This window comes from Sminthopsis crassicaudata, chromosome 3, assembly GCF_048593235.1.
Source record: "Sminthopsis crassicaudata isolate SCR6 chromosome 3, ASM4859323v1, whole genome shotgun sequence".
Lineage (NCBI taxonomy): Eukaryota > Metazoa > Chordata > Mammalia > Dasyuromorphia > Dasyuridae > Sminthopsis > Sminthopsis crassicaudata.
In genome coordinates, this window is record NC_133619.1 from 607,172,400 (window position 1) to 607,196,800 (window position 24,401).

A 24,401-nucleotide genomic window follows, 5' to 3' on the forward strand; every position below is an offset into this window, starting at 1 on the left:
ATTTCTAATTCTATTTGACACTACTCTTCCAAGATCCCTTCTAGTTCCGATATTCTGTGTTCTAATATTTCATGTCCTCCAGATCCTTCTAAGGCCCCTTCTGGTCCCACCATCTGTGACTAAGATTTCAACTGCCATTACTCCCAGGACCTGGAGAACGCAAGAAGTAGAACAATGGCCAAGGATTATTCCATGTCACTGCCTTACCCTCTCCTTCCACAGCTTTGAAAGCCCAGCCTTCTGGCTGTAGCAGAGGGACCTGATGTTATTGTCTAACCCTTCTCTTTCCCTCCCCTGAAACATTAAGCCTTGGACGGAGCCATTGGAGGTACAAGCTGTCCCCTGCTTACAAAGGGCTTGTCTTTCAAAAGCTCTTTTGTCAGTCTTTTGGAATTCATAGTAACTATGTTATAAATGCTCCTTTGGTTCCCAGGATAGCTCTAAAGACTAACTTAACCCACTGAGACCCAGAGAAAATATAAAAGAAAACACTAGTACTGCACTCCTTGTAATGAATAAAAACACCTGGCATTACATTAACAATGAGAGTTTTGAGAAATCCTGCAAATTAATGATTGAGAAAAACAGATGGAGAAGATGCTCTTAAAGCTAGACGGAATCTTAGAAACTCCCCCGTCCAGGAATTATCCCATTTTGTTTATGTCATGGACCTCTTAATTCTTTGAAATCTCTGTACCTTTTTTCAAAATAATGGGTTTATTTTTTTAATCCGTAGGATTTCAAGGAAAACAAATATATTGAAATACAAATAAATTGAAATATAGTTATCAAAATATTTGTTTAAAAAAACAAGCTTACAGACCTTGGGTAAATATCCCTTCCTGAACCAGCCACTTCATTTTATATGTGAATAATTTAGGCCCTGGAAAATGACAGGATTTGTCCAAGATCACACAGGTAGAATTTGAACAGAGATTCTCTGATTCCAAAACTAAAGTTCCATCTATTTACTAATGGCTAATTTTTAGGATTCATAAGCCCCAAGCTATATCTTCAAGGCATTCACTCTAGAAATGGAGAGAAGTGCCTTACACAGAAGTGCCAGGAGTGGTAAGGAGAAAGAGATAATAAATCAATGAGGAAAAAAATGGAAAACCAGACACTTCTTGGGTTTTAATTAGCATCAGATTTGAAGTCAGAGGACTTGAACTTCAATTCCAATCATGTCAGATGTACAATATCAGGTAAGTCTCATAAACTAACTAAATCTTCCTTGTCTGTAAAATGGTGATCTCAATACTCCCCAAATGATCATTTGGGAGCCTCTTAGATGTTATAAATTTACATTTTTTTGTTAGCATTTAAAGGTTTGCAAAGCATTTGATAGATTCTCTTGCTACTTGAGAGGAGAGGAGGACTAGAAAGATATAAGCAAAATGAATTGAGAGGTGGTGGAATGGTCAAAGAATATTCATTAATGGTTCAGTGTCACCTTGAAGTCTTAGGACAGCTAGCTAGCACTGCTGATAAAGTGCTGGGCTTGAAGTTAGAAAAACTCATCTTGAGTTCAAATCTGGGCTGAGACGCTAATTGTATGAACCTGCGCAAGTCACTTAATTCTGCCTCAGTTTCCTCCTCTGTAAAATGAGCTGGAAAAAGATATGACAAACTATCCCAGTATCTTTGTCAAGAAAACCCAAATGGGATCACAAAGTGACAAAGTCAAAAAGGACTGAGAAGTGACCCAATAACAAAAAAGAAAATCTTATATTGAACAAAGTTAATAATTAGAGAAATGTCAATTAATGCAACTCTGAGGTTCTATCTCATACATGTCAGATTGGCAAAGATGCTAAAAAAAAAGGGGGGGAAAATAACAAAAAAGGGGCTGGAAGAAAACAGGCACATTGATGTACTGTTGGTAGAGCTTCGAATTGACCCATCCATTCTTGGAAATGGACCCATGTGTATAAAAATAATGAAAGAGCTATTTTTTTTTGTATGGTAGTGTAGGTGCTCATTAATTGTAAAAATAACTGAACAAAATACATGTGAATGGGCTAGAATACTATTAAGCTGCAAAAAAATGATAAAGGGCTTAGTTTCGGAGAAAGCTGGAAAGACTTGTATGAACTGATGCAAAGTGAAGTGAACAGAACTAGGAGAACAATTGATACAATCCATAGTAACATTGTAAAGACAAAATACATGGTAACATTATAAAGGCAAACTTAAGACCAACTACGATTTCAGAAAATGGATGAAGATTTTAATTCATTTCCTGGCAGAGAGATGGTAGATTCAAAGAATAAAATAAGATATAGGGGTTTTTAAAAATATATAACAAATTTGGATATTCATTATGCTTGCTAATACATATTTGTTACCAGTTTCTTTTTTTTTTTTCTTTTGTTCTTTTTTTAATGCAAGGGCAAGGGAAGATATAGAAAGGAAATTAGATTTTTGTTCATTAAAAAAAATTAAATTAAACTCTAAAATAAAAATAAGGGGGTTGGACTAGATAGTCTTAGGTCTCTCTTCCAGCTCTGTGTTCTATTAACACAGACCACTGAACTTGGAAGGACCTTGGAGATTGTCTAATCCAGCCTCCCTAGCTTTATAGATGAGAAAAGTGAGACTTGGAGAAGAGGATCATGGAGATAAGCATGTAATAGAGACAAGACTTGAACTCATAGCCTCTAGCTCCCAAACCAGTACTCAATCCATTGTACCATAGTGACCTCCTTCCCTCCCATTCTGGTACACTTTCTCTTCTATCCCATGGATGGCAGCCAGGGCTGAGAGCAGACCAGCATTCCCAGAGAACCCTTGGGGGCTGCTCACACCTGTTCCTGATGCTGGCTGGAGGCCAGCTGGGGCCAGAGCAGTTCCTATATTCTCGCCCCCTTGGAAACTCCCCCCTCCCATCCCTTAGATGCTTCTCATCCATTGTCATAGCACGATCCAGGCTGGTGCTATATTTAAGACATCTCTACTGTGCCCAGAACGCATTCTTCCGCTCCCAACTGTTGTCCTGCGCCGTGGACAAGAAGAGAAGAGACCGAGATTTCCCTCTCTTTTCTAATTTTCAGCGATTCTGAGACTTCCGTGAGTCAGACTTTGGGAATTGGTTGGATGTTGGGGTATCCCAAGAGGGAAAGCTTTTCTACCAGAGCTAAGCTTTCTGAGGGGGCGATGCATCGGGAACAATTTCTTTTCATTGGGACTGTTAGACTGCTTGAATGTTTGATAAATGTGGGGGAACGGGGATGTGGGAACAAGGATCTGGCCCATCTGAGAACTATGGCAGTGATCTCAAGCCAGATACATTGTGGGTATTGTGAACATCCCTAGTCACCCCCCACCTATATTGATCCCTGGGAAGCAGCATGGTTCCAGCTCTTATAACTAACTGTGTAACCAGGGACATATCTTTATCTCTCTTAAGCCTCGTTTCCTCATCTGTAACAGGTGGACAATAATACTTAAATCTCTTGCCTCACAGAACTTGTGAGGAAAAGCATTTTGCAAACCAGAAAATACTCTAAAACATGAACAATAATTATAATAGTAATTAATAATAATAATAATTGTCTGAACATTGATGTGGGATCCAAAAATTGAGTTGGAGCTTGTTTAGAGAAAAGGATGAGAAACCTCAGGATCTCTTTCATCCCAAACTCCCAGGAGCCGTTGTTAGGGAGGTTGGCAGTTCCAAGAACCCTCCACACCCCAGGGACTTGAGGTTCCGCTCCAGGCTGGCTCACTTATTTATTTGCTCAGACATCCTGGGTAAATCATTTCAATTTACTTCAATTTACCTGGTCCTCAGTAAAATAAAGAGGTTGGGCTAGACAATATGTAAGATTCCCTCCAAGCTCTAATTTCCCCTCCTAACTCAAAAGACAGTGACTGGGGCTGTGGCCTGAGTCCAGAGCCTTGCATTTCATGGAGTTGTAGCTGGGACCTGGGAAGAGTTGATCTCTCAGAAACAGGAGTATCTGAGGGGAAGGTCCCAGGGCTCCAGCTCCAGTTCTGTAATCAACTCATAGTATGACTTTGGCCAAATCACTTAACTTGTCTGGTTTTCAATCTCCATCAGCAAAACTGGGCAGAAACATGGGGCAGAAAGTCCAGATGTGGTGTGAGCACCCAGGATTTGGGCTCTACCAAGTTGTTGTTTAATCACTTTAGCCATGTCCAACTCTTTGTGACCCTATTTGGAATTTTCTTGGCAAAGATATAGGAGTAGTTTACCATTTCTTTCTCCAACTCATTTTACAAAAGAGGAAACTGAGGTAAACCTGGTGAAGTGTACTTGCCCAGCTAATAAATGTCTCAATTTAGAGTTGGAAGATAGTCTCACTTGATAAAAAAAAGTCATCCCCTTGGGGGCAGAAATTATTTCATTTCTGTTTTTGTATTCCCAATACTTATAGAGCAGAATTTTGCCATAATAGGCACTTAACAAATACTTTTTTTTCCTGAAGCAATTGGGGTTAAGTGACTTGCCCAGGGTCACACAGCTAGGAAGTGTTAAGTGTCTGAGACCAGATTTGAACTCAGGTCCTCCTGACTTCAGGGCTGGTGCTCTATCCATTGTACCATCTAGCTGCCCCTTGAACAAATACTTTTAATTCCATACATTTTACCAAAAAATACTTTCTTTCTAACAAAGCAGGAAGTGCATGTCTGATTATGCCTGTTTTATAGATGAGGACCCCAAAGCTCTGAGCAGGTGCCCTATCCACTTTCTCCAGAGATATACCTTCTCTAACTCACCCCCTTCCTGTTTCTGAAAAGGGGCCCCTAAAGAAAGGTCTATTCAAAAGGAATTGGGGCTTTAATCTTGGGAGGGCAGGAGAGGGAGAGGAAGGAGAGCAGAGAGACTGCAAACCTACTCCAATTTAATCTCCCAGCCATCAGTCAGAGTCCTAAAAAAAAAATTGATGGCTCATTCCCCCTAAGCCAGCTCTTGCTGTTGGCAGTTGGGAGAGCTGAGGGCTGGGAGCCAGTCCCTGTCTTGTTAATTAGAGTGAGAGAATCCAGGCAAAAGGCACCAGAGGTGGGGGAAGGACAGGTGCCCAGAGCTATAACCCTTTTCCTTCTGGAAAAAAAAGGCTCCTGAGATTCTGTAAAACCAGGAGGGGAGGAGAGGATCACGTGCCCTCTGAGTTTCAGCCCAGTTCGGACATTCTCTGCTAATGTTTCTTCCAGCATTTTAAGGAGCCACTTAAGAGCCTGTTGAATTTAATCAAATGAGTCTATAAGTGTTTCCTTGCTCCATTCGGGCCCTAAGCCATATGGACACCTTGGCCAAGGGAAAAGGCTCATCTGTTCCACTAGAGCTGGGCATGGAGTCAAAGGGATGGACTTCCAGGCCCAGAGGCCCTCTGCCTAAGAGAACAATTCTTACTCCCCATCACGATGCCCCATGGAAGACCACTGCTGTAAGGGGCCCTAAAGGGCCGACCCAAGGAAGAGAAAGATGAATCTTTCTCCTTCACCACAGGGCCTGCCAGGCTGCAGCAACTCTCTGCTCCGGGATTCATCATTTACTTTTGAAAAGGGAATGGAGGATTTAGCATTTAATCTGGAGGGAACAGGACACCATCAGAGTAGGGGGAAGTGGTGAGCTGGCCACACCTACAATTTAGGAGAAACATTTTGTTGTTTGAGTGGAAGATGGGTTTGGAGTGGGGAGAGACCCTGCGGCAGACAGGCCTACCAACAGGCAATTGCCATAGACCTGTGAGGGCTGATGAGGGCCCTGACCTGCTCAGAGCTTTAGTTCTCATCTCCGAACTGAGCATAATCAGATGTGCATTTCCTGCTTCATTAGAAAGAAAGTGGTTTTTTTAAACTTCATAGAATCACCAACCAATCAAAAGCATTTGAAATTAAGTGCTTATTGTGGCAAGAAGATGTTCTATAGGTACTGAGAATATTAGGGATGTACAAGTGTCCGAAGAGAGAAGGGGGTGCGTTGGAGAGATGGTGCGGAAGTGCAATCGACAAATCTTGGCAATAGCTTGGATATGGGGGTGAAAGAGAGTGGGGAGTCCAGGAGATGGGAGGATTGGGTTGCCCTCTACTGTGATATGGAAGGTAGAAGCAAGGGAGATATTTGTGTTGTGGTCTAGTCATGGTTCAGTCACGTCCTTCTCCTTGTTATCCCATTTGGGTTACACTGGAGTGCCAGCTCATTTTACAAATGGGGAAACTGAGGAAAACAGGATTCACGTGACTTGCCCAGGGTCACACAGCTAGTAGGATCTGAGGTCAGATTTGAACTCCCGACTCCAGGCTCCACACTACCACCCTAATGGCCCAGACATTCATGACAACAATGTTTTAGTAACGATAGCTTCCTTAAGGTTTACAAATCTCTCCTCAGAATCATGGTGAGATGGTGTAAGAATCGCTGTCCCCATTTTATAGCTCAAGAAGCAGCGATTCATAGAGATGATATTCGGGAAGGCGATGGTATAGTGGAGAGTGGGGTACGCAGATAAAGTCTCTGAGTTCAAATCCAGATTTTGCTCTTTACTACAGGAGTGATCTAAGTCACTTGACCTCTCTGGACCTCAGACTCCTCTTCAGTACAATAATTAGGCCAACCTAAATTTACCTCTAAGGTTCCTTCTAATTTGAATTCTATGATCCTATGGCTTCCTCAAGTCTACAGTATGTAATGGATCCAAGATTGGAACGCAGGCCTTTAAAAACACATTTAAAAATTGATTTCTTTCGGTTTTGTGTGACCTTTGTTCCCATTTTTTCTCATATTTCAGAGACAAGTTAGATGGGGCAGTGGATGTTGAGCCTGGAATCAAGAAGTCCTGAGTTCAAATCCAGTCTCAAATGCTTACTTAGCTGCATGACGGACTTCACCTATTTCAGTTTGCTCACCTGTAAAATGGGGATACTAATAGCACATATATCCCACATATCCCAATATACCCCAATAGCACATATAATGGTGCTTAGAACAGTGTCTGGCACATTGGTGCTTAATAAATGCTTGCTCTCACTTAAAACCACCTCATGACAAAAAAGGAGAGGGGAAAAGTTCAGCAAAGCTAAGGGTATATGCCAGTGTCTGGATGTATAGTCTCCCCCATGTGCAGACACAGAAGGGGGTACACTTTACCATCTCTTTGGGGCCAGTTATAATTTCACAGAAATCCATATTAGCAGGGTTTTTTCAGTGATGTTGGAATCATTAGAGATATTGTTTTCCTGCTTCTGTTTATGTCACTTTGTTCAGGAGAGGCTTTCCATGCTGCTCTATTGGTCCTCATCATGTTGATGTTTCTTACAACATTTTCTTTTTTCTTTTCAAAATTCATTTTCAAAATTTTCAGGGATCCCAATTTGTTCTCCAATTGATGGCTTTTGAACCCAGTTTTGACTTGACATTCAGTGTTCCTTTCCCTATACAAGAATAATGGAATGTTTAGAGAACAGAGTGTTTCCCAGGCTTTCCAAGGCTACGACAGCTGTTGCTTTCCTATTTTTCATGAGGACCTAGATTATACCCTCCTCGAGAGCAAGGATTCTTTACATTTTGTTTTTGAAACCCTGGCACAGTGCCTAAACATAGCAAGCTTAGAATGAGGTTACTGTTTGATTAATTCAATTAGCTTCTCACCCTCCATAAAAGAGGCAGAATCATCCCAACTCCAGCACATTTGTGATATTCTTTTCAGAGGTTGGGAAGGGGCATTATGGAAGTAAAAATTGTATATAGAGTCTGATTTGGCTGATGTTGAATCAAGTTAAGAAGCACTTATCAAGCTCAATCTCTTGCATTAGTTAGTTTTGTTAATGAGTCACTTTTTGCTTATGTACGACTCTCCCTGATCCCATTGGGATTTTCTTGGCAGAGATACTGGAGTGTTTGCCATGTCCTTCTCCAGCTCAGATGAGGAAACCTTCCTTCTCTCTCTCTCTCTCTCTCTCTCTCTCTCTCTCTCTCTCTCTCTCTCTCTCTCTCTCTCTCTCTCTTCTCTCTCTCTCTGTCTCTCTGTCTCTTTCTCTCTCTCTCTGTCTCTCTTCTCTTTCTCTCTTTCTCTTTGTCTCTCTCTGTCTCTGTCTCTCTCTCTGTCTCTCTCTGTCTCTCTGTCTCTCTCTCTCTCTTTGTCTCTCTCTGTCTCTGTCTCTCTCTTTTTCTCTCTCTCTGTTTGTCTTTCTGTGTGCCTTTCTCTTTCTTATTCTTTGTGACAAGGATGACTTAGCCTGCCATGGCTTAGATTTTAAGGGCTGGGTAAAGGAAGGGGAAAAGGAGGTATTTGTTTAGAATGAAAAGTAATCTAATAAAAAAAATCAAGATTTTAAAAAGGCAGGAGTGTTGTGAGAAGACAAATGGAAAAGCATTATTTCATGGCAGGGTGTAGCATGGTCATTATGAGTATTCTGATCTCTCCCTGAAGGTTAGTAGACGACATGGAGATACACCGCCTAGAACACAGAAGTCAGGAGGAGCAGAAGGAAGAGAGGCAGCGGAGTCTGCATATGTCCTCTGCTACCCAAAGAAGAACCTTCCACACAAGGTGAGGGGTGGCTGTGGGAAGGAACAACTCCTAAGCTAAGTTGATTGAAGGCCGCATTTCCCAGATGCATGAGGGCTGAGAGTCCCGTAGTCCTTTGCCCTGGTCAGCCCCACAGTGATATTACTGTGTCAGTGCTGGGACCCACATTTTAGGATGGACACTGACAACCTGAAGAGTGTCCAGAAGAGAGTGACCAAAATGACGATGTTAGAGAGAGGGTACCATCATTGGCTTTAGGTTTGCCAAGTGAGTCTCTGAGATCACATCTGATTTTACCATTGTCTGTGCCTGTGTTTGGGATCTGAGGGGAACTGGCAAGGTCTTGGGAGAACAAAGAACTGAGAGAAGAAAGGAAAGCTCTCTTTCATTGTGCTACTATCTTCCTGGAGTGGGCCCATGAATCTCCCTTTGCTTCAGCTTTCCCTCTTCCTTCTCCCATGTTGGGATCTATGGGGTGTCACAGAGCAAGCAGAGGACAGATCCCCTAGCTTCAGAGAGCCCCAAGTTTTATAGAGATTCAGTCCCTTCTCTGGGACACTCCTTTTTCTCAAGCACTGGAGTTGGGAGAGAGGGCAGATGATTAAAAAAAAAAAAAAAAAAACCAATTCCTTAAACTGCAATTCATTTAAAATAATACATAAAACCATAGGAAGGTATGAAATGTTTTTTTTTTTAAATCTGATCATGAGAATAACAAAAATATACCATCATTTCCAACTTGAGACAAAAATACTAATTAAACATTTGTGTCTTAATTGTCTATACATTTCTGCTGTTCTTCTTTGTAAAATACTATGGGTTTTAGATGAGATTTATTCCTTACTTTATATATTTTGTAGTTAAAATTATATTAAAAAGAGACCTCACAGGATAATAGAATTTAGATCAGAAAAGGACTTTTGAAATAAGCTAGTCCATTTGGGTTCCCAGAAAAACATGTCTAGTACCATCCACCCCTCTAGTTGGCTCTCTCTCTCCTCAGCCCTATTCATTTTCTTTTTTTTTTTTCTTTCCTCAGTGAGGAAGAGGAACAATTTAGCTCCCTGGATTATTCCATGGCAGCTGCCCTGGCCCTGACTGCTACAGAGCTATCCTGGTGAGCTGGGTTAACCTTCCAGAGAATCAGTGGCCCAGGAAAGGGGTCATTTGTCTGTCTTTTCCTGCCTTCTCACTGAAGTTCCATACTCTGGGGTGTGCGGAGGGATCATTGTTAAGATTTTCACAGAGATACCTGGGGAAGATGGGGAGGGGAAGAATAGAGAGTAGGAATAGAGAGAAATAAAAAGATTTACATATATTTTATATAGAGAGAAATCAAAGCATTGTCAGTGATCATCCCGGGATCTATTGATTAATCAACTGAACATACTTATAAGTAAAGAAAAAAAGATTAGGATTAAGAATCTGACGGAACAATGTTAGATGGAAAAGGTGCCTTAGAGGAAGAAGAGGCTTTAGAGGAAGAAGAGGCCTTAGAATAAAAAATCAGATTGGAAAATATTTTTTAGAGCTTGGAATCTTAGAGCTAAAAGGTTCCCTAGAACATGAAATTTAAGAGCTAGGAAGAGTCTTGGAACACACAGTATAAGAGCTTTGAGGGTCTTTGGAGTAAAGAATGTCAGAATTTGGAGCATCTAGGAGGGTCCTTAGAACTGAGAATATCAGAGCTGGGAGGGGCTTTAAAAAGGAGATATTAGACTAGCCGACTTCTGTTGAACTCTGACTTTCTGTGTGTCACTGGCCAGAGGAGGTAATGACATGCCCAAAATACCATAGGTAGAAACTTACACTTGATAATTCTGATGCCAGATTCTGGGTTCTTTCCACTCTACTTGCTCATGCACATAAAAAGCTAAATTTGCAGCAGAATGTGTGGACAGCTAAGGAGGTTGGACCATTCATGTAATGGGAATCCAGGAAAAGAGAGAGAGAAATTGGGGTGATCAGGACAGTCTTCAAAAAGAAGAGGTTGGAAATGAATTGGGCCTTCACAAATAGGGAGGAATTCGCTAAATGGACAGGAGAAGAAAAGGCAACTGAGGGACAGGAATGAGGTTGACAAATAGGACTATTGGGGTTCCCCCCAATTAACCTCAAAAAACCACAGAAATAGAATGGACTTTGGGGCAGTTTGAGACCGTGAGCGGACTAGATATTACATTTAAGATGGAAACATTTCTCATTCCCAGGGAAGCCAAATTGAGGAGTGAGGTCTCTGTCCTGGAAGTGGAAAAACGTGGTGAGAAGAGGGTGGGTTTTGGGAATGACTGGGAGAAAACTGAAATCAGCATCCTGAATATCTGCCGCATGCTTCGGGAGAGAGTGGATCGGAAAGCGCTATGGCACAGGGTAAGAAGGGGAACATAGGACCACAGGGTGCTCTGTGGTCCCCTGGAGCTCTGGCCTGAAAGACTGCATAAAACCTCTAAATCTCTTCATCCCTGGGCCTGTACTGTCCCTCTCAAAGAGTTCATAGGGTTAAGCATAGGGTTTGGAGGAGACCTTTCTATTATTTCTCTACTGATCAAAGAAACAAAGATCTCATATCCCAACTTTATCAATGAGTCATATTACATATTTGTGTCACCTTTCCATTTACTATTTATGTTTTTTGAATGTCTTTTCAGATTATTTTCCCAGACAGAATGTAAGCTTCATATAAATAGGAGCCATTTCTTTCTTCTCTGTATCTTTAGCCTTCAGCACAATGTCTTGCACATCTGTCTGTTTTATCCAATCTGACACTTTACCAGCATAAGAAGCTCCCTCCCTCTCCCAATGCAGACGATACCTACTCTGTCACTTAGAGTCTTTTGAGAGTTGCCTGAGACATGAAAAGGTGGTTAAGAGCCCAAGTCACAAAGCCTGTTGTATCAGCAACAGATTTTGAACTTAAGACTTCCAGGCTAACCCTTATCCACTCTGCCATACTGTCTCCACATCTGGTATAAAATAGGCACTTAATAAATGCTTGCTGATTGATTACATAATTATATTTCATGTATGTGTTTCAAATATGGTCAAAGATTTCCATTCAAGCAAGCAAATATTTATTAAGTACCTACTGTATAGAGGGCATTGTATTAGGCACTAATGGTACAAAAAAGGAAGAATCCATCTTCAAGGAGTTCCTATTCTACTTGGGGGAGGGGATAACATATACATAAGGAAATAAACACTTTATACATAAGGAGAAAATCATTTTAAGAGGAAAAAAGAGCTACCCACACTGCGTGGGAGTCAGGAAAGATGTTGTATGGGGGGCAGCAGAACTGAGTATTGGAGAAAATTAGGGATCCCAAGAGCTAGAAGCAATGAACAGAGACTTAAAACTTTAAATTCATTTCTTCTAATACCCTCATTTGACAGATAAGGAAACAGAGACATAGAATAGTCAAGGGACTTTTCCAAGATCACACAAATGGAAATGATAGAGCCTGGATCAGAAGCCATGTCTTCAGACTTAAAAGTCTTTCAAAATCCTCTTCCCATGGCACACTGTTCAACTCTGCTTCACTCCGTCCCATTTCAAGTTTTGTCCATATTGCCCTATAGCTTCTACATGAAATCCCATTATATTCATATATACCCTTTATTCAACCATTTCCTCACATAGTTGTTCTTTGGGTTTGGTATTTTTGCAACCACATATAATATAGTTGGGAATACTTTTACAGGGATGGGCCTTTTCTTCCTATCATTAACTTCTCTAGGATATAAACATCACACTGGGATCTAACATGAAGTATTTTTGTAGCTTTTGCTGTGTAATTCTATATTCCTTCAAAAAAAATCTAGCCAGCTTCTGGCTCCACCAAGCAAATGGTTTTTAGGACTGGCTTTCCCATGAACTCTATAACTTTGGGTGTATTACTTCCCAGGTCCTAGGCTCCGTTTTCTCATCAGTGAAATTAGATAGTGGAATTAGATTGCCTCTAACGATTCCTCCAGCTCTTTTGGAGTTCGTGAGCCTTGACATCTGAGAGGACAAGTGTGTAGGAAATGGGGAATCTGGGAAGAGGCTGTCTCTGAGCATTTGCTCCAGAGGTCCCTGGTATTTGAGTTGGATAGAGGAGATGGAAACAGAATATGAGATCCAGAGGAACCTTAGAACAAATAATGGGAGAGCTGAGAGGAGTTTTTAGGACACAGACCATGAAAACTAAAAGGGACCTCAGACTAGAGAGTTGGGATGGGCTTCCTAGTCCAATATTCTTTCTACCAAAGGATACTTCCATTCTCTTTAGAAAGGTAGAACGGGAAAGATTTACATGAACTGATACAAAGTGAAATGAACAGACCCAGGAGGACATTGTAAACAGTAAGAGCAACACTGTGTGATGATCAAGTATGACTTCCTTAGCTATTCTCAGAAACACAGCAATCTAAGACAATTCTGAAGGACAGGATAAAAATTGCTATCCACCTCCAGAGAAAGAACTGATGGGAGTCTGAATGTTTATCAAGCATCCTTTTTTCTTTATTTTTTCTTGGAGTTTTTTGTCCGTGTTTTCTTTCACAATGTGACTAACATTGAAATTATATATTATATATATTATATATGAAACCTATGTCAAATTGCCTACCATTTTGAGGGAGGAGGGAGGATAGGAAGGAAGGGAAATTTTTTTTTCTTTATTTTTCTTGAAGTTATTTTTCCTGTGTTTTCTTTCACAACATAACTAACATTGCAATTGTATGTTATACATTGTATACATATATACATGTGCATATGTATAACCTATGTTAAATTGCTTATCATTTTGAGAGCAGAGAGGAAAAAAGGAAAAGAATTTGGAACTCAAAAAAATTTTAAATAATATAACAATTGTTTTTAACATAATTGGGGGAAAAGACAATACTAATTTTAAAAAAGATGGAGTGAGGAAAAATCATGAGAGTGATGTGGAAGGAATGGTACAGATGAAGGGAACAAGAAGAGATAATAGAGAAAAGAGTGGAGATAATCAGTTAAGTGCCTACTGTGTACCAGGAACTATGCTAAGTGAGACAGTATACAGGATTGCTGACCATGGGCTGCAGGAGTCACAGGCTCTCTTCTTTCTCTCTACTCCCCAACATTTCTAGACAGAAGACAAGATCCGTGAGGCTAAAGAATTGAGGGAGCTATGCTCCAGCCGGGGTCCTTTCTTCTGGATCCCTCTCCGCTCCCACACAATCTGGGAAAATGAATCTGTTTTGTTGATCTGTACTGTGTATGCATCTCCTCCGCCTCAGGTCACCTGGTAAGTAACAGTGAGTGTGTATATGTTGGAGCTAGAGGAAGGGATACATGGAGCTCATTTGTTCGGGGAATGAGTTCTAATCCTGATTCTGTGCTGAGCAACCTTAGGTCAGATGCTCACTCTCTCTGAGTCTCCATGCTGGGGGAAGCAGCAAGACAAGAATCCAAACTGTGACGTTTTCCAATGCTCTGGGTCTCAGTCTCATAGGCTTGGGCTAATATTCTATATGGAATGAAAAGGCAGAGGTTCTGATTCTGACTTTTTTATTACTACCTCTTATGAATTTCAACAAGTTCACTTACTCTATCCCACCTTCAGTTTTTTCCTTTGCAAAATGAATGCTGGAAAAAAGATGGCTCCTTCTAGCTCTAAATCTCATGACGTTCCGCTCTTATGAATAGGAGCCTTCATTCTCCTAGATTTTAGCCATTTTTGGTTGGATCTCTTTGGCATTCTCATGCAGCCTTTGTACCTCCTCTAGGAAGATTGTCTTTAAATCATTGAAGGAAATGCTAAATTTCAGTTAATGGTTACTGAAAATAAAGATACAAGTTGTTTTGGGTTTTTTTCATCCAAGTTCACAGGCCCTCTGAAAACCACCTCCAGGCCTCTTGAGGGATCTGTGAGCCTCAGGTTAAAAATCCTTGCTCTAAACCAGGATTTTCCCACCCTTAACCTCTTTTCACTCGAAATTTTTATTCAATTCCAAATATATAGGGATATAAAATAACTGTAAAAATCAACCATATACTCACAGCAAATCATAATTTCCTGACCCTCACATTTAGTTACATGATCCCTTATGGGGTCACCACTTACAACTTAAGAAGCTTTGCTCTAAAAGAACTCAGGTGGAGCTGGAACTAGCAGTGCAGTCCAATGGAGAGAAGGCTAGTGTTGAAAGATCTGAGTTTGAAACTTACTAGCTGTGTGACATTGGACAAATCTCACCTCTAAGCCTCGGTTTCCTTATCTGTAAATGGGTTAGATCAGATGGTCTCTTCTAACTCTCCACGTGTGACCCAGTGAGCCTCAGAATCTTAGCCTGTGGTTCCACAGGTCTCGCTGGACCAGCTGCCCAAGGCTCAGAAATAGAGAGTTCCCTAAGGCAACTGCTGGGGACAAAACTGGCTCCAGGCGGCTCTCTATAAAGATATTCTTAGCTCCTTCTCAGCCAGCTCTCTATGGGGCAGAGGATCATAAAAATATGATTCTGGAGGGCCCTCACACAGCTGTTCAGAGCTGGGCATCCCCGTTAGAGATGGGGAAAGCCAAGAGGGAAGCAATTTGGAGGAGACAGTGGGGCCGGGACACCATGGCACAGGACCGAATTTGGAAATGGGGGTCCTGGGTTCAAATCTCCATCTCTGTTCCCCACTCTACTGTGGGAAATGTCAACAAATCACTTTCTGGGCTTCAGTCTCCCTATTCTGTTCCAAATTCATAATCCTCTGACTCAGAGCTGCTTCCAGTTTTAAATCTGTGGTCATCGCTGTCCAGGACACCACATTTCCCTGTGACCTGTCCATTTCACGGGGCTATCATGAGAATGACTCATAGACCGTAAAAGTCTGAAGAACAGATCAATCCATACCTGGAAAAAAATTCCTAGTATAACTTAAGTAGACATTCAGTCTGTGCTTGCAGGCCAGTAAAGGGGAGCCGGACACGTCCTGAGTCAGCCCATTGCACGTCAGGATAGCTCCTGTTGCTGGGCTGGTGATCTTTCTTGACTTTGTTCTTCTCCACGTGTGAGCTGATGCTCTCGTGGGTGGGAGTAGGGAACAGCAGCACCCCCCTCTCAGCTGCCTGGATCCTGGCAACCAAACCTGGCTCCCTCCCAATCCTGTGGCCAAAAGCCAAGGGCGTCTCCTGGAAGCTTATTATGAGAGGGGCTGTTTCTGACAACTTAGTTGCTACAACACATGCAGCAAGATTCCTGGCTCGGGTCCAAGATTGTGCCCACGGCCAAATGGGAGTGACTCAGGAGCCCCGGAGATGTCTTTACCAGGTCTGGACACAGAAAATTACGTTCCCATCTTTGGGTATTATGGGAAACAAAGTAGTTCTAAAGGATCTTAATAGGAGCTTCAGTAGATTCCCAGACAGGGAGCTAAAAGAGGGGGGTTCCCATTCTGGTAATTGCCCCCAACTTCCTAGAGAGTCATGCAGAAACAGCTTGAGATAAATAATGCCAGGAAACCTAGCTCAGCCTTTGCTGAGAAATGGATATTCATAGACAAGACACTTTTCTTCTCTAATTATTACTCTCCTCACCTGTAAAATGAGTGGATAAAATAATTTATAAATTCATTTACAACTCCAGATTCTACTATAAAACACTTCCATTCTCTTGATCTCAGTTTCTTTTTCTGCAAACTAGACACAGTGATCTTGATAGATCATTCATTTAACAAGCATTTATTAAGCACCTACTGTGTGCATAAGCATTGTGAGAACAACAACAATAGCAAAAAGGTCAGAGGCTTTCCATCATTACCCCATACCGCTCCTCTATCAGTTCATTAGAGAGATACAAATGGGACAGGAAGTTTAAGGCTAAGGTAGTTATTGACCTGGGGCCAGCAAGGCAGCCTTCCTGGAAGTGATGATGTATGTCTGTCAGTCAATTTGCATTTAATAAGATAGGATGCTAAGCCCGGAATCAGGATGATTCATCTTCAGATCTCTTCCAGTCTGGCCTCAGACCCTTACTAAATGTGTGACCTTGGGCACTGCTTGCCTCAGTTTCCTCATCTGTAACAATGAGCTGAAATGGCAAGCCACTTTATATCTTTGCCAAGAAAATTCCAAATTGGATCATGAAGAATCAGACACAATTGAAAAGCCAATGGACAACAACTATGTACCAGTGGGAATACAAGAAGGGGGAAGCCAATTCCTTCCCTCAGCTAGCTCACAAAATAATGGAAGAAACTACATACATATGTACAAACAGGATCTAGGTAGGATAAAAGGAAGGAAGGTAACAGCATTAATGGAGATCAGGAAACACTTTTGAAGAAAGGCTGGGAATTCAGCAGATAAAGAGGGGCTCAGAGGGCATGGCAAACCTGGGTAATAGTACCAGCGGAGGACAGAGGGTGAAGAGCCAGCCGCAAGTTTCAGGGACAGAGAACATACCTGTCTGGCTAACGTACAGACTGAATGGAGGAAAGGAAAAGCTGGAAAAATTAGTGTGGCCCGAGATACAGGGAGCCTCGATCGTTAAGCAAAGGAGTCTGAAGTTTGGTCAGGAGGTAATGGAGAGCCACCGAAAATTTGTGAAAAAAGGAGTGACATGATATGCTTTACGTTTAAAGGAATTCCACTAGTGTAATATGCAGGATGGACTGACAAGAGAGTAGAAATGGGAATCTGTTGCAGACATCAGCATCAGTATCATCCATTATACAGCGCTTTATATTTACAAAAAAGGCTTTCTATGTATCATCTCAAATGGTCAGTATCAATGGAAACAAGGTTGTGTCAATCCAAATCTTCACCAGGTTATTTTCTAAGAGTCCCAAGACAGCTTGAGGTAATAGGAGCTGCTCCCAATTCAGCCATTTCTGAGACATAGATGTCCATAGACAAGCCGCTTTCTTCTTCTAATCATCTTTCCCCATCTGTAAAATAAGATGAGTGGACAAAGTAATTCATGAGTTCATTTACAATTCTAGATTCTATGAATATAAAGTATTTCGGCTCTTTTGGCCTTAGTTTCTGAACTGGTAGAAATGGCCTATATTAGAATAGTGGCCGTCAAGCCATTGGGAAATGGCTAAATAAGTTATAGTTTATGAAAGTCATGGAATATTATTGTTCTATAAAAAATGATGAACAAGCTGATTTTAGAAAGGCCTGGAGAGATTTACATGAACTGATGCTGAGTGAAATAAGCAGAATCAGGAATACACTGTACACAATAACAACAAGATCATGCAATGATCAACTGTGAAAGACTTAGTTCTTCTCAGTGGTTCAGTGTTCCAAGGCAATCCCAATAAACTTTGGATAGAAGACGCCCTCTGCATTCAGAAACAGAACTCTATATTCACTTTTTTTCATGTTTCTTTTCCTCTCATGGTTTTTCCCTTTTGTTTTAATTTTTCTTTCTCAATATGATTCATAAAGAAATGTGTGTTTAAAAGTTAATATACATATATCACCAGAAAATTTTTTTAAAAGAATAGTGACCATAATAACAATCAGCTTTTAGAAAACCCTTAAAGGTCTTCTAAGTATCTCCTATCTGTGACCTCATTTCAGCCTTATATCACCCTTTGAGACAGGGACCTCCTAAAATAGTATTTTATTAGATCTAGAGCTTGGAGAGATCTCAAAAGCCATTTAATCCAATCCACTCGTTTTACAGATAAAGAAAATGAGGCTCAGAGGGATTAATTAATTTGCTTAATTTCACAAAAGTAATAAATCTCAGAGGTAGGATTTGAATGCCCATCATCTAATTTAGGGATTCTTAATCGGGGGTTCACAGACCCCCAAAGGGGTCTGTGGAGAGATTTTAGGAGATCTGTGAACTTGAATGTGAATTTGAAAAATAATCAAAATTTAGTGTGTCCTTCACTTATGAATGTTGGCAATAAACCATAATTGAGTTAGATTTCATCAGACCATGAAAAACACAGAAAGTTAAGAATCCCTGCTTGAAGGGGTACACCCAGCTCATAATACTCTATTATTCAGATGAGTTCTTTACTGAGTATAGGCATCCTTGACTTGCCCATCATCCAGGGAGTCAGACTGTTGCCCCAGCAACACAATGGATTGTGCTTTCTTGTGATTTCTATCCAGTCAAAGCTCCCCAGGAAGGTAGATGGGTCAGGAAGGGAAGGGATTTGTTTCTTTGAGCCACAAGAACATGCATTAGACACAACAGTTCCGTGGGCTAGGGAGAGGCGTTGGGTAGGAAGCAGTGACTGAGGATGCAGAGCAGGTGGCCTGGGAATGGCATAAGATCCAGAGTCAGAGAGTGGATCTCAGTTTGTCTCAAGAACTCAGTTCATGAACTCCTGCCTCCATTTGCAACTTGTTTATATCCCCACTCCTATTTCTAGTAACTCCTATCTCCTTGAGGGGTCTTGGACAGATTATTAAAAATGAAACTTTTCTAAAAATCTTGACCTCGGCTCCCCTATGATATTGGGATTTGGATGGCTGGGGAAAATGGTTTATACCATGGAAGCAAAGCCTGCCTTCTCAGGGGCTTTCTAGAGAACCAAAGAATGGTCAGGATTGTGGTTTCTCCACACCTTAGATGCTTTTCCATTTACTAAGCTAGACAATCTGCCAAATGATTTCTTATATCAGCATGCAATACATAAAAAAAGAAAAAGAGCATATATTACATTCCTCAATTCATCTACCACATTTCAAAAATACATTTCTGTTTACTTGGAAATCTTAGAGTAAGGCTTCAATAATTTTCAGTAACAATTGAGATTCTTGCCTAAATTGCAGGTGACCTCCCAACTGTTCCAAGATTTATATGGAGGGAGGGTTGACCTCAGTGCCAGGAAGCCTTCCGTTCAAGCCCCACCTTGGACGTATACTGGCAGAGGAGTGCTATAGTAAACTTGAGCTCAGCTAATGTTATAAGTTAAGACTTGATTTATTGATTTGCTGATTATCTAGAATTACGAAAATGATGGAAAAGATGTTAATGCAGATTAAAATTGTAAAAAAGAATTGCAAACATTTGTGAATTACTCCCACTTCTAAAGAAGTGTCATAAAAAAATAAAAGTTAACTCTACAAACTAATCATTGTAAAGGGCTAGAACTGAGCAATGCACTTGGATAACGGAGCACGTGAGACTAATTGCCAATTGGACAATTTTCTATTAACATGTTTGAAGGATGACCCTCCCCAACTATTCGGTGCTGGCTGGATTGGGGGTGTGGATAAAGGAGGGGAAGTGACATGTGTGGGTGGAGTAGGAGGAGGAAACTGAGGCATTCTCCTGGCCGGTGGAGAGAGAGGAAGGAGGTGTGGAGATTGCTAGATCTAATCCCCTGACCTCGACCTCAAAAGACCAAGAATAAAGACTTTTGATTATCCTGACTCTGGCTGATTTCTGGGAAGACAGAGTTCCAGCTAATCATCAAATTTTTCCTATCTGGAGCACCACAGATGTGCTACTCCCAATTTTTAAATTGTAAAATTTTTAAATTAACATGTCTATTTTATCTTTTTCCTCTCCCCCCATTTAAAAAACAAACAAACAAACAAAGAAATTTGAACCATCAAGCAAAACAAACTCCCAAAAAATGTGTCTCATTCTGCATCCTAAATCTATCATCTCCCTATGATGGCTAGCACATTTCACAGTCAGTGCTGGAGAATCACTGATGGCCTTGTATTGACTTTCAAAGGACTTCATTCTTATGGTCTTGCTTTTTTGTCTCCTGATTCTGCTCACTTCATTCTTCATCAGTTGACAAGTCTTCAAAAAGTATCATTTTTATAATAAATTTTGGAATAAATTATTTTCACTTTACATAAGTCTTTGCACTTCTCTTTAAAATGTTCTATTTCCCCATTTCTTTCAGCACATTTCAAGGAGGGGGTCTGACTTTTTGTAATTCCATTTGAAGTTTTCTTGTCAGAAATACTGTAGTTTGCTATTTCCTTCTCTAACTCATTTCACAGAAAACTGAGGCAACAGGGTTAAGTGACTTGTCCAGGGCCACACAGAATATAGAGAATATATTTAAACTCAGATCTGACTACAGGAACAGAGCTTTCAGTGCACTATGGCACCACCTAGCTGCCGCTTCAGTATAATAGTATTCCATTCATAAACTATAAATCCAGACATTATTGTAACTCTTGTTTGTTCTTGTTCTGACAAGACAGGTGATACCATGACATGCAAATGAATTGGATTGATGTGAGGGAGATCTGTGCAAGGTCACCTGCCTCACTTTCTCCTCCAATAGACAGATACGAATAAGGATGGCTGGAGATGACACTGGATGTAATACCATTCTTCAATGAAAGGACATCCTCTTAATTTCTAGCTTTTCTCTACCACAAAAAAAGAACTACTAGAATTTTAATGGAGTTGAGAATGGTGGGTGTTAGGATGAAGAAAAAGGAAAACCAACTCACACGTTGTTTTAAGAAACCGAGAACAGTCAGATTTTGGTGGTCTGGATTTTTATGCATCTGGTACCCGAAGCTGAATTGACAATTGCTGCTGGGGGAGGAAGTGTTTTCTCTAAGTTATACCATCTGAAATAGTGCCCTGTCTTCACCACTTCTAGTTCCAGTTCCGACCAGCAGCTTCTTCTCGGTGTCCTGATCTTTTGGGGCTAGGTATGGCTGACCAGTGTGGGAAAGAATCAATTCTCCCCTCTCTAGTAATAATAACACACACATTTCTATTAAAGTTTTTGATGTTCTCACAACAGCCTCAGAATCAAGGAATGCTAATATTATCCTCATTTTATAGAAACTGAGACTTAGCATAGTTATGTGATTGTCCAAGGTCAAATAAACCGTAAATGTCAACATTGGGGGTCCACCCAAGGTCTTTTGACTTCAAATCTGTTCCTCCTTCCATTATATTACTCTCCAAATGTCTCCTTCCACCCACCTAGCCTTTCACCCTCACTCTCAAATGGTGCTGTCTCTACAGGTACAAAAATGATGTTAAGATCGATCCTCGCCTCTTTCCTCCTGGGAAATACACCATGAAGAGTCATTTGGGGTTGTTCACCTTGGAGATCAGGAGGTAATATATCTTTTCTGCCTGTCTCTCTTTCCTTACCACTCTGAGACTTTGAGCTTAAAGTGAAAACTTACAAAGCTTTTCTTAGCTTGCTCTTAGAAAACCCATCCAGATTAAGAGGCCCTGGGCTCTTAAAGCTTGAAAGAAGCAAAAATAGGATTCCTGCTTACTGAGAAGATGAGAATAAACACATTTCAGAGATCTCCACATACTTATCCCACATAAGGTTATCTCACTCAATGTCATGAATATATTTTCATCTAAATTACTGCATCTAAACCATCAAATCTAATATATCGTATCTAAAGTTGTTTTATCTATTGCTCCAGAGGAATAATTTTAATATTATTTCTATGAAAAGTTTCTTCAAGTAAGAAGTACCACTTCCAGGCAATAATGTGCCTAAGAACAAAGATATAACTAGGATGGGACAATGGGAGCATTGTCCCTGGAGATTGAAATTTTTTTTGAGAGGAAAACAGTCTCTCAAAATATAAGAGCTTAATACTTATTAAGTCAAGACACAAAGAAAAAAAAAAACAAAATGAACCTTAAAGCATTTTGATTACAGGCTTATTTTAGTTTGTGGAAACCTGGATATTGAAATTTTAAGGTCACTAATAACACTTGCAATCCTTCAGCCTCAGAAATTGTAGAAACTTCATCATCTTCTGGGAATATATTCCTTTTTCTCCAGTAAATATATCCTTAAGAGAGTTCCTCTCTAGCTTAGCCCATGCTCCAAATAATGGTTTCTCCAGTATTGACCTTATGGCATTTCTCCCCAAGAACAAGCACCCCAGGTGAGCTCCTCTCTACTCCATCCCTTTCCTCTTCTCCTCTCCATGACGTTTGACTAGTATAATAAAAAGCTAGTTATATCTCTGCTGAATACAATATATAGTCTCTGTTCTGGAAGAACATTCATAGATTAGTGGAATTGATTGGGGAAGGCTTTCTCAAGAAGGAATCTTGATCTTTCTGTGGAGGAACCAGGATGGAGATTGATGGAATTCAAGAAGAGGGTATTTGGGAAACGGTGATGTAGGATGCTCTTCTTGAGTGACCATTGATCTCTCTTGGTCTAAGCTTCTTCATTTGCAAAATGAGAGGATGGGTCAAGAGCATCTCAAAGACTTGCTCCAGATCAATGAATCTGTGATATGCTAATGTATCTAAAGTCTGGGCCCAGGGTAAGCGATAGGGAAGGTGAATTTACATTGAACTCCTTTTTGAAACAAAATTAGCTTTTGTAGTCCAGGTTCAGTTTTTCCTGGAGACCCAAAGGGCAGGAATGAGACCCCATAAACTTATTACCACTCCCCTTAGTCTTTCCTCCTTTCTAGATGCACAGTGGAGGATTCAGCCACCTACACAGTAATGGTGAAGAATGCCTATGGCCAGGCCTCCTCTTTTGCAAAAGTCCTTGTTCGGAGTAAGTCCTTCCCATCTCCCCCCTCAATTGACCTAATGCTACTTGAGACCTTTGCAGTGTCTGTCAGTAAACAAATATGGAATTGGGCTCATGGCCAGATATGAGGAAGGACTTCCTTTATTATGCATGTTCTAAAGATCCTTCTAGCTCTGACATTTTACATCCTAACCTTTTATGTTCTAAGACTCTTCCCTTCCTTGCCCCATCCCCTCAGAAGAAGTAGTCACAGCCGAGCACTTAAATGCCCTCAGGGGAACATTCATTCCCAGTCACTTAAATGGAAAAAGCAATCCCTCTAAATGATGGATCTGCTCCTGTCATCAACCTGGCCCCAGAGTGGCTGTCCTTGGGAAGAAACTATTTCCTCACACTTTCCAGAGGCTTCTCCTGTTTTCTGCTGTCCTCTGTCCCAATTAGAAGCTTGAGTAGCTAAGGGTCCTGATTCCCCACCCTCACTCCTGACTGGGGCGGACATTTACTCAGAGCCCTGATTATCTTTCTTGGTTTTGCAGAATACCTGGGGAAAGAGTCTGGCTTCGATTCGGAGATATTTAAAAGTAAGGATGGGGGTCAGGGCGGGGAGGGAAGGAGTAGAGGATGGAAATGGGAGAAGGGCAGCTGCGTATAATCATGGACACTTCTCCTAAAGGCTGAGATTTCCCATTTAGCTTCCTGCAATTGGAATTCAATGTGCTTTCATATCCCTTTCTGACTTAGTTGATAGAAATATTATAGGCTGGCTTCTCACTGATACCCAGTATGCTCCAGGGCTGTTCAAACAAATCAAAGGAGTGGGTCATGGTAGTAAATCATATCGAAAGTGTCAGATCCAATTGAACAATTCATCAAACATTTGTCCAAGCATCTGCTAAATACCAGGCCCCACTGGCCAAGTCTAGAAATACAAAAATAAAAACAATATCATCTTAACCTTACAAAACTTACAGTCTATTAGTTTGGTCTGTAGAAAATCTCAAATGAAATGATTACATCTCCTGGAGAAGGGGGAGATATGACAATTTGCCCAGAAACTAACATGGAAATTATCAGTGGCTTGGACAAGGGCAGTTTAGACATCCCTGCAGTAACCCGGGCCAGGTCCAGACTCTGGGCTAGATCGAAGGGTTTGTGTTCTTTCTGTAGGATTCCTGCTTGGCCCGGACGTTGAGTTTGAATCTGTGCTGCAGCCTGTTTTTGCCAGGGAGAAGGAGCCCTTCACCTTGGCCTGCACTTTCACTCGAGATGTGCCTGATGGCCAGACAAAGATCCAGTGGTTCAGAGACGGTATGTCCTTCTCACAGCCCCATGTTTCCCATCAGCCTGAGCCTGTCTATTCAGTTCCCCCAAGTCACCGGCTGTAGGTATGTATTAACCCCTTGAGGAAAGAGCCTGGGGATGACTCCGGGGGATACCACCTTACCTAGTCTGCTGGGGAGATGCGACCC

The 24,401-nt window shown here is 41.1% G+C and overlaps 1 protein-coding gene across 1 annotated transcript in view; it reads left to right on the top strand.

Moving 5' to 3' along the window:
• Positions 1-2,981: 2,981 nt before the first annotated feature.
• Positions 2,982-24,401, top strand: part of MYOM3 (myomesin 3) — a 77,651-nt gene continuing 56,231 nt past the window's right edge. The window contains exons 1-9 of the mRNA XM_074305849.1: positions 2,982-3,069; positions 8,397-8,516; positions 9,535-9,612; positions 10,706-10,865; positions 13,605-13,762; positions 21,429-21,524; positions 22,868-22,956; positions 23,469-23,513; positions 24,100-24,240. Coding sequence (XP_074161950.1) covers positions 8,410-8,516; positions 9,535-9,612; positions 10,706-10,865; positions 13,605-13,762; positions 21,429-21,524; positions 22,868-22,956; positions 23,469-23,513; positions 24,100-24,240 — 874 coding nt within the window. The 5' untranslated portion in view covers positions 2,982-3,069; positions 8,397-8,409. The remainder of the gene's footprint in view (positions 3,070-8,396; positions 8,517-9,534; positions 9,613-10,705; positions 10,866-13,604; positions 13,763-21,428; positions 21,525-22,867; positions 22,957-23,468; positions 23,514-24,099; positions 24,241-24,401) is intronic.